The 15,694-nt window shown below is 42.9% G+C and overlaps 1 protein-coding gene across 1 annotated transcript in view; it reads right to left on the bottom strand.

Annotated features, from left to right (window-relative positions):
* KREMEN1 (kringle containing transmembrane protein 1) overlaps positions 1-15,694 on the bottom strand; it is a 60,631-nt gene that overhangs the window by 24,920 nt on the left and 20,017 nt on the right. Inside the window, exon 3 of the mRNA XM_037816875.1 lies at positions 13,856-13,947. Coding sequence (XP_037672803.1) covers positions 13,856-13,947 — 92 coding nt within the window. The remainder of the gene's footprint in view (positions 1-13,855; positions 13,948-15,694) is intronic.

The following is a 15,694-nucleotide window of genomic DNA, read 5'->3' as shown; positions in this document are numbered from 1 at the left end:
CAGCCATATAGACTCTTAGATAGCATGGTCCCTTTATGTCTAAGACTAGAAAGCAGCATGGTCCAGTTTAGTAAGTTTTATATTCACACTAGTCTTTTGGGTACATAAAAATATATATGTATATGTATACACACATTTTTTTTTTTTTTTATTTCTGCCACCATCAAACCAGCTCATTTTAAATTGGCAGGAAGTATTCTGGCTAACCCAAAGGGTTGCCCTTCCCCTGCTAAGCCAAGTGGTTACCCGTCTCCCTTGCGTCACACATGGTTCAAATATAACAGATGTGGCTCACCACACAAACGCTAAAATGCGTCTTTCAGAAACAAACCAAATCTCTATAGGAGTGAATGTAAACAGAATAGGTTTAGGCAGTAGGAGTCCAGCGTTCAGCGGGGGCCTGGCTTGGGAATGTCTGGGTTTTCAGGTTGAAACAACTGCAGTGAGTTAGGCATCTCCAGTCAGGGGCATATGATATAAGCCGATGTTGTTAAAGGGACCTTGCATCTGGAAACCCAACTCATGTGCTTAATGGTTCTTAATAAGAACTGTTTGATCACGATCATCTCAACCATTTACTCAGATGTTTGTCTCATTTATTCCATTATGCTCACAAGTAAGCATGTTATTATGCATTAATTTATAGAGTACCCAAGGCACATGATCCTAAATGCTAAGATTAGACATAAATCATTAATGCAGCTGGAACCTATAAGCTTTACTCACAACAATTTGGTGAGCAAATCTAGGCAGCTCATGTTCCAGTGAGGTCCCTAGATACACAGTGAGGTGCATAACTGGGAACCAGACTGTGCCCTGCTGATGCCCTAATCCATTTGAACACCAGACCAGACACCTGGGGTATCATCCTTACTGACCAACTCAATCACTTGCCAAACACTGCCAATTCTATCTCCTAAATATCTCATGCCTCACCATCCACACTGCCATTTCCCCAGTTCAGGCCACATCCTCTTCCACTTAGACCATGGCATCAGCCCCCCTATTCCATCTCCCAGTTGCCAAGCCTACTCTACTCAACTCTAGTTAGCACACTGCAACCAGAATAATCTTTTTATAGTACATTCCAGGAAGAAGGAATGGCAAGTGCAAAGGCCAAGGCAAGAATGACCTTGGCCTTGTATGTATGAAGGAACAAAAAGGAAGTGAGAATGGCCAGTGACAGGGGAGGGAAGAGCAGCAGCAGCTGGAGAGGTATGCAGGGTCCTGCCTAAAACCTGTCAAAGCTCCTTGGTTGCCCCTCAGGATAAAGTCCAAACTTTTTCACATGGTACCCGAGACTCTGCCTAGTCTGTGCTTCCTCTTCCCCTCCCTGGCCTATAGGACCTCTCTCTACCCGTGGCTCACATTCCTTACAGTGGGGATGGAATCCTGTCCCCCACAAAAGGCAGGTTCAGGTCCCAACTCCTGGTCCTGCGGATGTGAGCCCATTTGTTACTAGGACTTTGAAGATGTTATTAGTTAAAGTGTGCCCAAACTGAAGGAGGGTGGGCCTTAATCCAAGATGGCTGACGTCCTTCACAGAGAGAGAAGTCACAGGGAGCAGCCAGAAGCCAGAAGACAACAGAACCCAGAAAAAGGAGAAGATGCTACCATGTGCATTGCCATGTGACAGAAAAGCCAAGGAACCCCAAAGATTGCCGGCCCACCAGAAGACACCAACCTCAGGAGGGCCCACCAGAAGACACCAACCTCAGGAGGAAGCAAAGCCTTCCAGCTTCTGAAACTGTGAGCCAATAAATTCCTTTTGTTAAGCCCAATCAATTGCATGGTATTTGTTTTAGCAGCCAGGCAAGTAAAAAAACCATTCTAAAGTCAAATTAAATTATGGTGTACTTACAAGTTTGCCAACTGCACCTTGCTCTCTGGCCTCTGGGATTTTGCATATGCTATTCCCTTTGCCTGGAATACTCTTCCCTATTTGAGATGTCGACCTGAGCATCATTTCCCCTGGGAAGTCCCATCCCTATCCATCTCCATCCCTGTTAGCCGGGTCCTCTGCTCCAGGGTCTCTCACAAGGCTGCAATCAAGTCATCTCAGTGAAGGGTTATATGCCCCTGCTGTGTGGTCCTAAAGCAGCCTAAGATGCACTTGATTCTAAACACCTGTTTATGTGTCTCCCTGATTTACTCAGGAACAATTTGAGGGTAGGACTGTGTCTCTGGCACATCACTGTATCCCCAGATGCTCCCATCTCACAGCAGGTGCTCTGTGACTATGTGCTGCAGGAACAAGCCTGCCCCATGTTGCCAGCGGAAACCATGGGTGAGTGGGTCAAGGTACTTCTTAGGCAGCACTGAGGGCACAGGGCGGACTAGAAGTGAACGCAGAACAACAGCCACTTAAAGCTGGTAACCCTTGGTTTGGAACACCTGCTCACTGCCCTCTTTGACTATCTAGAAATACCATTCCAGATAACTGGGTTTACCATAAAGTTTACCATGAACTCTAAACTTAAAAATTTTACTTTAATCTTTCAGATGAAAGCTTTCTAAAATGCATCATATATTTCTTAAATTTAACATTATTTAACCTACTTAAATTTTTTCTTGGTGACTTGAGGTCATTGAATGTATTTCACCAAATGGTCCCAAGCTGGTGTGCTTTTTTTTTTTTTAATATTCTTAGGTCTGACTTTAACAGTTACTCTGTCTCTTGGGTTGCCATCAAAGCTGTTGAAAACTTAGAACATTAAAACTGAAGGTGTCTTAGAGAGCATCTGGTTCTTACTACTGCCAGGGCCTGTAGTCTTTGCTTATCCTCTTCTTAATTTGCTGCTTCTTAGGTCTAGCACAAAACTATTGAGCTTATTAGAACTGGATGGAAAATAAGAGTAAACCATTTCTGAAAGAGGACAGGCCTTTATGTCCCCACATCCTGCCACTCATATGGTAGCCCAGGGGTAGGTATTGCTTGCTCACTTTCTGGACTTGGCAATGTCCTGAAGGGCCCTGATGGACCCACCATTTGTCCAGGAGCACCCAGCACTGCAGTGACCACAGATATGGGCTTTGGGGTCAGACAGACCTAGGGCGAGTTCTGGGCCCTTCATCATGGCCTTTCTAAGCCCAGTTTCTCCAGCAGGTGAATGAGGAACAGTACATGACTCAAAGGGTTCTGGTGAGAATTAAAAGGAGACAATATAAGTAAAATCAATACCATAAGGCCTGGCAGGATAATAAGGCCTGAATAAACATAATACATCTTTATAAAAAATAAGGCTTTTATCATTCACCACAAAATAAAAACAAATTGCTGAGTAATATAAAAGTAAAATAGCATTGAATTAAAAGACAAAACCGAAGGCAGCCACCTCAGAAAACAGTGTTTGATCCCTGATATTAAAATAAGAATCTCCTACATCTGCATAGCATACAGTATAATTTCCCATAAGGCATCTCACATGAAGCTCAGAGCCGGACAGATGATATTATTCCTATTTGACAAAGAAGAAACCACAGTTTAGCAAGGCTTGCATGGGGACATACCCAAGGGAACTGGAGAGCAGGGGTTAGCTCCAGGGCTGCAGATTCTCAACCATGGCTTTGTTCTTTGGTGTCCCTCCCCCCTTTCTTATAGGGCCAGTTTGGGGAACTGGACAAAAAAGTGACTCCCTGAGATTAAAGACTGAATTCTCAAACATGATCCTTCCTTCATGCTCTGGGCATCACAAGGGACACCTCTGAGAGAGCGGTTAGCCTCGGAGGGGAGCCGCTGCCCTCTGACTCGTCCTGGAAAGTGTGGCTCGAAGTCTCGCCAGAGGAGACACGTCATGTAGTCTTCAAAAGCATTACTGGTCAGCTGAGTGGATTTCCAGACCGTGGCCCACCCTTGCCTCTTCCCAGAAGCAGGGAGGAAAAGTCCATTTGAAAAAGGATATTTGTTCTCAAATTCTTTTTCACTTTCAAGGCCACTTTAATGTCCTTGTGGCTTGGTTTTGCATTTTTTTCTCTTACCAAAAAGGCTTCATCACTTTCAATTTTTAAAAAAAATCATCTTAAAATACAAACGGGCCCCTTGTTTATCATAGTTGAGGCTTTAAAACCCATGACAGCTAATTACCAACATTCTCTTCAGATGCTCAGAGTTCCTGACTTGAGATAAAAACTTTAGAGGTGGGTGAAGGGGAGATGTTCCATTCTGATTAACTCAGAACTACTGTTCTTTGACCATCACAAGGAACTGCTGGGCAGCAACCTGGCAGGCTGACTGAACTCCGATACTTTTGAATGTAACTGCAGTCTTATTGTGAAGGGGTACACACATGTCCCTGGGGCCTACAGGCTGACAGCCCTTCCCCGAGGCCCGTCGACTGCCCTCAGCACCTTTACAGAGAATCTGCTCCCATAACTGTTGCTGGTTGGGGACAGGCCAAGGGACCCCATCCTCTGGCCACAACTGACTCATGCTGGGGCCACCAGATTCTCTCTTGCAGGAATCTGGAATTGAGATTCCAGTTAGTGAACTGTGGTCAATGGACATGTAGGGACATGTCAAGTAGAGGTTGAGGCAATCAACCATGTTTAGGCCACGTGAGGTGATGACTGAGCCGATTCTGCTGGTCTACAAAGAAGAACTGATGCTATGTTGATAGAGAGGCAGATGGGAGACTGTGTGGCCCCAGAGAAAGAGATGGTGAGAGCAGGTGCTTTTGTTCTAGAGACGGGGATTGGGTTCTGTGCTATATCCCTAATAGACCTCCACTAAATCCCTTTTGCTCAAGTTAGCTTAAATAAGTTCTATTCCTGGTAACCAAACAATTCTTGTCAAAGACAGAAGGTACTTCCATCACCCTAAAAGTTTGTCTTGAATATAAATTGTCAGGTGGTAATTCACATAAGAATCCACTACTATTACTGCATTTTCTATTCCAGTGCCCTGAGCAGATGTGGGATACTTGCTTTATGAAACTAGAGGTAAAGTACTTTTCCTGAGTTTTAGAAAACTCCTGTTCTGGCTTTGCAGAACTCCTTTTATTATTTCTTATAAGTAAAATCTGCTTCTTCAGAAATGATGCAACTCCTTGCGTATTTTAAATGTAATTTAACTCATGTGTCAGTACCATCTTCTGCCCCAGGGTGCCTCAGTAGGAGACTTCTACACTCCACGGAAACCAGAACTAAGTGTGCGAGGGGTGGCATTCCTATGGAAAGATGAGGACCAATCGTTTATAATACTTTTTTCTGAGTACTGATGGGTTAAATGTCATTCGCCCACACTTAGCCTGTGACCGTGAGCACCCGGCACCTGTCCTGTTCTTCTGTAACTTCCGTTCTAAATCTGACAGCTGCCATCTTGGTTCAAGTCCTTATCACTTTATGTCCTCACCCTACCCCTGTAACTTTATTTGTAAACATAAATTCTCCATTTCAGTCACCCTGATTCTTCCAACAGCCATGCTCATGCCTCTGAGTCTGATACCAACTTCCCCAAGGAAATAAATAAGCACATCATTTTCTCCTCCATGAAACGTAACCTTTAGGGGAAGGTAGTAAGATTTCCTAAGGATCCTGACCCCCCAAATGACACTGACACACCAAAGCAGTTCCCTCCTAGTGGGAGTCCCTTCTCTGAAACTTAATCTCCGGCGATTTAATGTGGCAGATAGTCTCCAAAGGCCCCAAGCAATTCCTCCCACTTCAAGATTTGGAATCCATATCCCCTCCCTTTTGTATTTAGGCTGGGCTTGAAAGCTGCTCTGCCCAAGAGAATGTGGTGGGCTTCATACCTTACGAGGACTGACAGCTTCCACTGCTGTCTCTTGGAAGCCAGCACCATATAAGAATGAATATCCTGCTGGAAAGAGAGGTCACCTGGCTAGAGGCCTGAGGCCACCTTGGAAGTTCCAGCCCCAGCAGGGCTCCTAGCTGAATTCACCCACCTGACTGAGCCCAAGTGAAACAGCCAACCCACCGAATTGGGAGAAATGATACACTGTCACTATTTTAAACCACTAGGTCTTGGGATGGCTTGATATACGGCAACAGACAACTGGAACACCTTGATTAAAGTTCAGTCCAAGTCCAAAAGGTATAACACAGATGCACCCCTGGGAAGAAGAGCTTGGTTTGTTGACTTGAACTTTTTTTTTCAGGGACACCACAAATACCCCAGGCAACGAACCACAGAGTCATCTTTTATCCTTCCTGCTGTTTCTTCCCTTATATATTCCACTTGTCATCAAGTTCTGCCTTCTTCCTAAATGCGTCTTGGATTTAACCCTTCCTGTGTTACCTCACTGCTGCCATAATAGCCCAGGCTCTTATCCCCTGGATTTAGACATCTGTACCCATCTTCTCCTCCCCAAACTTACTTCCTTTGATCCAACGGACCCATCTTCCTAAAATAGGGCTTTCCACATGTTATTCCCCATCTGATCAACTCTGACTTTCAAGGTCTGACCTGGTTCTTCTTGTTTACTCCTTTACCACAACCAGCCTCAACCAAAACCTGCAAGCACACCAATCTCAGGCCCTTCCTCCATGCCGCTGTCATGTTGTCCCCTGACCCCGTGTGTCCTGACCTATCCAGTCCCTGTCTACTTTTCTTCATAACGTCTCTCTCCCCAACCTCCATAACGCTTACCGAGTCCTCTCATCTTCAAAAACGCACAGCACTTGAGCCCTCTATCATGGGACTTGCCCTTATGAAGCTCATTACTGCAAAGGAGAGGCTAGACTTGCACATAACTGTGCCTAAGAGTCTCCCCGAGTACCTCTTTGTTGCTCAGATGTGGCCCTCTCTCTCTCTAACTGAGCCAACTCGAGAGGTGAACTCGCTGCCCTCCCCTCTACATGGGACCCGACTCCCAGGGTTGTAAATCTCCCTGGCAATGCAGAATATGACTCCCGGGGATGAATGTGGACCTGGCATCGTGGGATTGAGAGTATCTTCTTGACCAAAAGGGGGATGCAAAATGAGACAAAATAGTTTAGTGGCTGAGAGATTTCAAATGGAGTCGAGAAGTCACTCTGGCGGACATTCTTACGCACTATATAGATAACACCTCTTAGGATTTAATGTATTGGAATAGCTAGAAGTAAATACCTGAAACTATCAAACTCCAACCAGAACTCTGGACTCCTGAAGACAATTATATAACAATGTAGATTACTAGGGGTGACAGTGTGATTGTGAAAACCCTGTGGATCGCACTCCCTTTATCTAGTGTATGGATGGATGAGTACAAAAATGGGGACAAAAACTAAATGAAAAATAGGGTGGGATGGGGGAGTGATCTGGGTATTCTTTTTTACTTTTATTTTTTATTCCTATTCTGAGTCTTTCTGATGTAAGGAAAATGTTCAGAAATAGATTGCGGTGATGAATGCATAACGATATGATGGTACTGTGAACAGTTGATTGTATACCATGGATGACTGTATGGTATGTGAATATATCTCAATAAAACTGAATTTAATTAAAAAAAACACAGCACTATACTTCATAATTTAACACTTATTTACATAATTGGTATGCTGGTCTCCAATTTTCTCATATGTTTATAATTCAGATTCCTAATTACATCATAAAATATAAGGTAGGGACTATTTCTTATGTGTATATTTCTTATAGGCCCTAGCAAGTAGAGATTTTCAGTAAAATCACCTTTACCGATCTGAGTGATTTTCCCTTTTTAAGCTATTAGCATGCTTCACACAACTATGCTTTTGAACATTTTGGAAATTCAGCGTATCTGTCACTAAGGACAATATCCCTTTGGTTCAAGAAAGTCTGGTTTTTTCAAAATGGAAAATTAAATAGTATGCGCTGCCAAAAACAAAGGATAGTTGAGTGTATGCAGGACCTGAAACCATGAAGCTGCACTATAAGAACAAATGTGCAAATTAAAAAATAAAAAGAGAACAAAAAAGAAAGAACAAATGTGGGGCCTCCTGTGTTCCCTGGGTCCAAGGCCATACTTTCAGGGGAACAGCAGCCACGGAGGCATGGTACTGAGCCCCAAACTCCATCAGATAAAAAGGAACAGACAGGAGTAAAATGGCTATGAATAATGTATCTTAGGGATAAGCTCACAGAAACATGCAGAGGGTAGCCCATTCCTCGGGAAAGCATATGCCACTGTGACACCTGTTGGTACTTTCATGCCTACCAAGCGCCAGGTCCTGGACTTAGGGCTTTATGTGTTTTATTAATTTAATCTACAAAATAACCCTGGGAGGCAAGCACAGATGAGGAAACCAAGGCTTAGAAGGGAGTCCTTTTGCCTAAAGCCAAAAAGTGAGTGATGATCCAAACCTAAGCCAGTGTGACCCTGAAGTCACAGTCATTCCACTAGCTTATGTTGTCTCCAATCAGAAGAGATCTGCATGTCATCAACAAAGAGTATTTATTAAGCACCTCCACTGTGCTAGCTGTTGAGGAAGACCTGAAATACACAGTTCCTTTCAGCGGCAGCCACAGGGTCGTGTGATGGCGTAAAGGCCCCAGAAGTTCTATCAGTAACCTGCCACAGGAAAACAGTCCAGGAAAAATAAGCGCACATGCTAGGCAAATGCAGCTTCAAGAGAAATCCTGGGGTCCCCCTTTCTACCCTAAGACTCTCCTACACATAAATTTTAGAGCTACCATTGCTCCTATCTTTGAACAGCTTAGTCTATTGGGAAAACACCTCTAACTACCCACAAAAAGCGAGAATAAATGATATAAAACAGGATTCTGACAATGCTAATTTGGGCCGTGTCACAGGGTTAAAGTAAACCAAAACACCAAATAACTGTAATTGAAAGACAGGAGACCAGAGGGGACAGATTAGTCTGCATAATTTATATTATTAATGCTCATTTCAGTATTGCTGTGCTATCGGCTAAAGCCTGGGGTTTCACTTTAGCTGTAAGGTATAAACAATGCACGGAGATGCTGTGTTTGTAGAGAAGGTGAACGTCAGCCCATGGCCATGAAGACACGATAATGGGAGAGACCCTGAGGCCCGGACAAAGCTGCTGATATAGGATTTCATGCCAAGGGTCCAACCATGGGGAGCCCTTTCCCAGCTGAGAACAGCTGGCCTGGGAACACCCGTGGAGACAGACCCGCATTCTACAGAGCGGCTCTGGTGTCCAACAAATACTTCCTGGATACCGTCGCAGCCTGCTTTACTCCTGGGGTTTGGGATTTCCCAAACCCAAAGAAGAAAAGAAAATTACTTAGAGCTAACAGCATGAAGTGCAGACCCTCTGTCGCCACTGAGTTAATCCCTTGGTTTCTACAATGTCAAAAAAGGCAATCTTAATAATTCAGCATACTATCAGGAGTTCAAACTTTAATGCCCAAACAATCCACAAAGAAAATTCTGAAGAATGACCTCAATGGGAGCCTGGATACATCCCAGGGCCCCTATTTTTAAGGAAATAAAGGACATGGGGCTATTCTGCAGTACTGGAAGGAAAGGGCAATGGACTTACTACCAGGAATCCTGGATTCAAATTCTGTTTGGCTCTGAGAGTACTCCTTATCAAATCACTTAACCGAGCCTCAGTTTCCTCATCTGAAAAACGGGAAGAGGGAGTGGACATACAATCCGCATCACAGGATTGCTGAAGAAGTTAAATAAGAGAATGTGACTATAAGTGCTTTGTACATAGTAGGCACTCAATAAGGGCTGAAAAAAAGCTGAAACATACTAAAACCCAGTGCTGACATTAAAATGCAGGAAGTGCTGACAGAAACAAAACACCTTCTAAAACTGAGGGACTGCCTTGACTACTACTGCCAAGGTGCCCTTGGCTTTCCACTCAAACTCTTAACACAGTTTTAAAAACTCTTACTACTGGCGGTCACAATGGGGGGCTTTCAAATCCTTTTTTTGTGTGTGTGGCTCTTTTTTGTAAGGTAAATACTAACAGCTTAGGGACAGAAAATCTGTTTTAACAAGGTCAGGGTGTCATTTAATAGAAGGAACCTGAGCCAGTGAGGGCACAGGCTGAGATCGACCTAAGGTTTCATGTTGCAGAGGTGCTCGTGCTGGCCTCCTCTTGGGCTGGTCTGTGTGAATGATGCAGTCACTAGACAACTTCTCTTGGATTAAAAGGGAGAAACATCACCCCAGATCCCTAATAGAGATACTTAAGAAGCTATGGAGAAACATCTCTGTTAGTGTTCAGCTCTCCCCTTAGCCTCATGACCATCTTCCTGGATCAAGACCAAGCTCTATACCCAGACCACAGGACCTTCCATTAGCTGGCCTGGTCTACTTCTCAGACCTCATCCCCTGCCCATTCCTTCTTAAAATGTATGTCTCAGCAACACTGACTTGCTGGGAATTTACCATCATGTGTGTTTTAGTACAAAGCATTCCCTCTGCCTCAAGTGCCCTCCCCACCACTGTCCCACACCCAACCCTAACACCTAGAACCTCACCCTCAAGGTGTGGTCCTGCAGTTCTGGCATCTCAGGGGATTGTTAGAAATGCAGAATCGCAGGCTCAACCCAGACCTACTGAACCAGAATCTGCATTTTAGCAAGATCCCAGGTAACTGTATGTACTGTATGTTGGAGAAGTCCTGTACAAAGACTCGGCTTCTTCCAGAAGCCCTCTGAAAAACAATGGCCCCTGTCCCCACCATGCCAGAGCAGGTGCCCCTCTTTGGTGCTCCCATAGTATCTTTTACTCACCTCACTTATTACAGACCATCCTGCATATGCTTATCTAGTTTATGTGTCTGTCTTCTATCCTAGACTGGGGACTCCCCAAAGCTACAGACCTTGTTTCCCTAAATCTGTAAAAGGTCTAACCCATGGCTGGAGCTTTAAAAATGCCATTTATTACAGCTGATAATATCTACATATGTCTAAAGTCATTGTGTGGATTTACAATTTTAATAACTGACTTTAATAACTCAGATACCTGTGAAATACACCTGAAAGTATCACAATGTAGGTTAGTCATAATACATATTTGTATTCAGCTATTCTTAATGTGGTATTTATTCTTTAAATATTTAAAATATTATAAAATTAATTAAAATTTTATTTTAATAATAGAAACTTTCAAACATACACAAAAGTAGGAAAGAATACTATAACGAACCCATCACCCAGCAAATATTTTTTTCAACTCTTCTAATTTTATCTATGTCCTTTGTTCCCACCCAGTCACTTTTCAGAGAGCTAAATTGTTTTAAAGCAAATCCCAGACATAGTGCCACTTCAACCACAAATACTTCAGTATGTATCCGTAATTAAAAAGAACTTAAAAAAATATATAACTGCTATGCCACTATTATACCTAATAAAATTAACAGTAATTCCTAAATATAATCTAACAGCCCAGTTGATATTCAAATTTCCCCAACTATTTCAAAGATGAATTTTTTATAGCTGGGTTTGTACATATCAGGTGAACAAAAAATAGCTCCCAGAGATAAGAAGGTAAATTTCTCACATTCATGGCCTCAGGCCCAAGTAAGCTATGTGGGGGAAAAAAAAATCACATTTGCTTTTAAAATGCCGTTTGCAGGATTTCTCCCCAACTTACAACTACATTATCTACTTTCAAAAACTGCACAAACTTTTATAAAGAACTTATAGACAAAATAGAACAAAGCAAAAGCCAAGTTAAGATTCACACTAGCATGTCCCTCAAAAGCACTAAAATAAAAGGGCATCAGAATGGTGATGGGGATTATGTAACAAAAAAAGGGACAGACATATGCAAGGGACAGATATAAAGCCAAATGATTTTCCTCTTAAATAGCCAAACCAACAGTACTCAGACATTTGGAGGGTGGAATCTGGAGGAATGATAATAAACTTTACGAAGGTGGAATTTGCTTTTAAAATTTGTATTTCTCCTGTCTGCAGTAAGAACTTGGGGTTTCTGAAACATGCTGGCAGAAGCAGTTGGAAGGGCAAATCCAATTATCTTGGAGTTGTTCTCTTTTTAACAGTAAGTTCTGATCTATGCTCTGCAGGTGAAGATTACAGTTCAAATTTCCCTTTGCCTCTTTTGAATCAATACTTCATCTCTGCCTCCCTGCTTGTTTTAGCTCTCCACATAACAAGCCGAGGGGCAGAGATTCCGGTCTCCACACAATGACCTGCCATTCAACCAGAGTCTGCTTTGTCCCTAAACATTCATTCCCCCTGGCTCCTGCTGGGTCTGTTATATTCTGATATGAACTTTCCAGGAATCTGATCATGTCACAGGCCTCTTCCTGTATGACAAGTTCAACACTAATCATGAATAGCAGCTTCACATAGAGGGTTAGTATAGTTCATGAAAACTATGACTCTACATCCAGAAATAGGGCAACATTGGCCTAAAATAGGCAGGCTGTATCCCAATCAGGTCCTCCAGGCAGTTACCAAGGTCTCTTGCTGCAGACAGCACAAGAGTTTTTCTCAGCTATGTTAATCTGACCCACCAGCAGCAAAATGTTCTGTTAGACTCAGCGTCCAAGGTTCAGCCTGATGGGGAAGGAGGAACTGAAGCTGGGTGCCACTTACTTCCCTCAAACCAGGTACTCTCCAAGTTCTCATTTCTGACTCCTGTAAGTCTCCTTGCCTAAGCCATTTCAAGGCCAGCTTTAGGAGCTTTGAGAGGGCTATCAAAAGAGCCATCAAAAATGGAAATACTATTTAATTTGCTTTATTTGGAGCTGTGAGACACATCGGCAAGTGTTAAGAATTGTATTAGACAGGTTGTACCATTTTGCTATAACTCTCTTCTGGAATCAAGTTTCGATGACCAACTGAATCTGCTCCTATTGGTCCACATTTTATATTTAACAAATGCAAGCTGAGAAGGATTATGTTTCTAAATAAAAGTGCCCAGATTGAAATCCCCTCTTCACCATCCCTGAGAAAATGACACAGGCTGGTACTAAAAGACTATCTTTGTGTGGAACAAATGGACCAAGAAAAATCTGCTTTCCTCTCCCCCTTCCCCCTTTCTTCTTTATATAACTAGAGCCAAATGAGACTTTTTCATTTAAAAAATTTGATTAGGCAGACGAAGCAAAGGCTCATTCTTCTGGTCTTTACAATTTTCCAATTTTGCGCCTGAATTAAGACTCACTCAGAACAATGAAGTATGGAAGGATAGTGAAGCCAGGATCTTAACTGTTGGGCAGTGGTGACATTTGGAAATTTAAATTATTAAAGGTAAATACTGGCCAGCAGCACGGGTTCAGGGGACTGCCCTTTCCCTTTGAGGCATCAGAACACACTGCTGTTCTGGGCATGAGAGAGTAGGGGTCTCAAGTTAGGAAACAGGCCTTTTAGTAAAAGACCAAAGCAACTGGGTTTTTTAGTAGTGGAGAGGTACAGGTTGTGAACTATTATCATTTAACACACACATACACACACACACAACGAATAAAACACCCTATGTTAGTGTTGGGAAAAGAATTATCATATTGGCTTTGCATGTATTTAATCAGGTATTTACTGGAAATCATTTTTCAGGAGACACATCGAAATCCTAATAATAAGTAGTGTTATAACCTAGTTTTACTCATAAAGAGGTTCTTTATTCACTCCAAGGAATTCCCTCAATGAGTGTGAGGTACCTTTTTTTCCTGTCCTGCTACTCAGCTGTTCCCTCTCCATTTATGAAATCAACATGAAGAAACTAACCACAAGTAGGAAGCCTGATTGGGTTTACCTGTCCAGGGAATGGGGTGCTGAGGGAACTGGGCATTCCCATTGCTGAAAAGCCTCAACAAGAGAAGTGAAAACTTTGGCCCAGGATGGCGTCTCCCTCCCCAGCTTTGTGAAATCTGCCTGCCTGCACTACCTGACCTCTGGCGGGGGCCTTCCACTTAGTGTCCAATGTCCTGTAAAGCATCAGATTGCATATTTTAGTCTTACTCTGGCAAGCAGGTATCTCGCAGAAATTCCAGTAGACACCATCCTCGTGCTCAGCCACATAGCACCAGGGGCTCACGTCTCCATCTGGGTTTCTGTTGGGGAAACATACAAAAGCCTGTAACATTTCCAGGCTTTCAAGTCAACCAGCTCATTGCTTTTTGGTTGCCCAGAAAGGGAATGCACCAACTTCTATGTATTTCTAATGTTTGGCATCTATCAGAGATTGCCATCTCTCATCAAGAAGGGAAAAATGGTAATGAGAACAAACTTACCCACTCTGACAAACACTGTAGAGTCTGGAGGGGGTGAGCAAAGATGATATATGTTTACACAAATTCACTACAGTGTCACTAGGACAACTGACCACTGAACAAATCATGCCAAACAGCACGAAGAGGCTCTGGCATTCCGTTGCTGCTCACACTGGCACCTCGAATGTGAACACTGAGACGCCAAGGCTGAGAGAGCACAGGTCCCTCACGCTGCCGCTAAGAACGTGAACTGACACAAACAGGTGGGGTGCCAATTTGGTAATCAGAATGAATTAAAGGCCATAAGAATATGCAAGCCCTTTATCCAACAATTTCCCCTTTAGGAAATTATTCTAAAGAAATCTTTACTTACAAAGATGTTCCCCACAGCATTTTTATAATATAAAACAGTTACAAACAACAAATAGCCAAAAATAGAGGATTGCTGAACAAATAGGGTCTATCCATTCAAGGGAATGCTAAGCAGTTAGTAATAACTGTGGTATAGACATGTTTATTAATATGGAAAAATATTCACAATGTCTTCTTAGATTTTTTTAAAGGCAGTTATAAAACACCATGAATGATACAATCCCATCTTTTGAAAAGATGTATTGGCTACTTCAAAGTATTTATCTCTAGAAGATAGAGATTTAAATGATTTTTCTTTTCTAGTTCTCTTTATTTTCTTTTTCCTGTATATTGAACACTCTAATTGCGTGATTTTTAAAGGTTTACTTAATAATTCAGTGACAAGCATTCACCAGGCTTGGGCTGGTCAACTCACATGATAGGAATGGATTCCGTTCCTTCCTCAAAATACTGACTCCTCAGAGAATTCTGAAGGAAACTCTGCCGAAGAGTTTCAGCTAGGACTTGTGCTTCTATAGTCCCTATACCAAATTCCGATACAGCAAGAATATTTTTTTTCTTTTTCAATACAGTTTTATTGAGATATATCCACACACCATACAATCCTTCCAAAGTATACAATCAATGGCTCACAGTATCATCATAGGCAATAACACTTTAAAAGATTTATTTCACATTTCTCAATGATAATGGCTTGGAACAAATGCCCTCTGAGGTCTTTTCAATTCAGAGACTCTATGACAAGAATGGGAGAACAATGCTGAAGGAGACCAAAAAATGGCAGGGGCGACTGGACACACAGAAAAGCCTAGCGTCTCTTCAACGCTTTCCAAGCTCCCTTTCTTTAGACTCAGAACACTGGAAACCTGACACTCTGGTTAGGCCGGAAATGGGCATAGAGACCCTGCAGCCTGAGCGCTGGAACAACCCGTATCAGGCCTGGGAGGGATAAGCCTATTGTGTGGCCTGGAAGATAAGCCTCCCTGAAGCACAAAGGGTCCTTTTATTCTTTGTGCCCAAAGGCAGGTGCCAGCACCAAAGCTGCTCTTCCCCTGTCCCTGCCTTTCCCTCTGATCCAGATATGTTGGCCTCGGCCTCGGAGAAGTGCGTTCCCATCACTCGCCAGCTCAGACATCTCGAATGTTGATGGGTTTGAAAAAAATTGCACAAGACAAACATGGCGTCAGATGTCAACAGAGCAAAGTAGGAGAACTTG

Source organism: Choloepus didactylus, chromosome 23 (assembly GCF_015220235.1).
Source record: "Choloepus didactylus isolate mChoDid1 chromosome 23, mChoDid1.pri, whole genome shotgun sequence".
Taxonomy (NCBI): Eukaryota; Metazoa; Chordata; class Mammalia; order Pilosa; family Megalonychidae; genus Choloepus; species Choloepus didactylus.
Note: the sequence above shows the minus strand (reverse complement) of the source record. Positions and strands in the feature narration are given on the sequence as shown.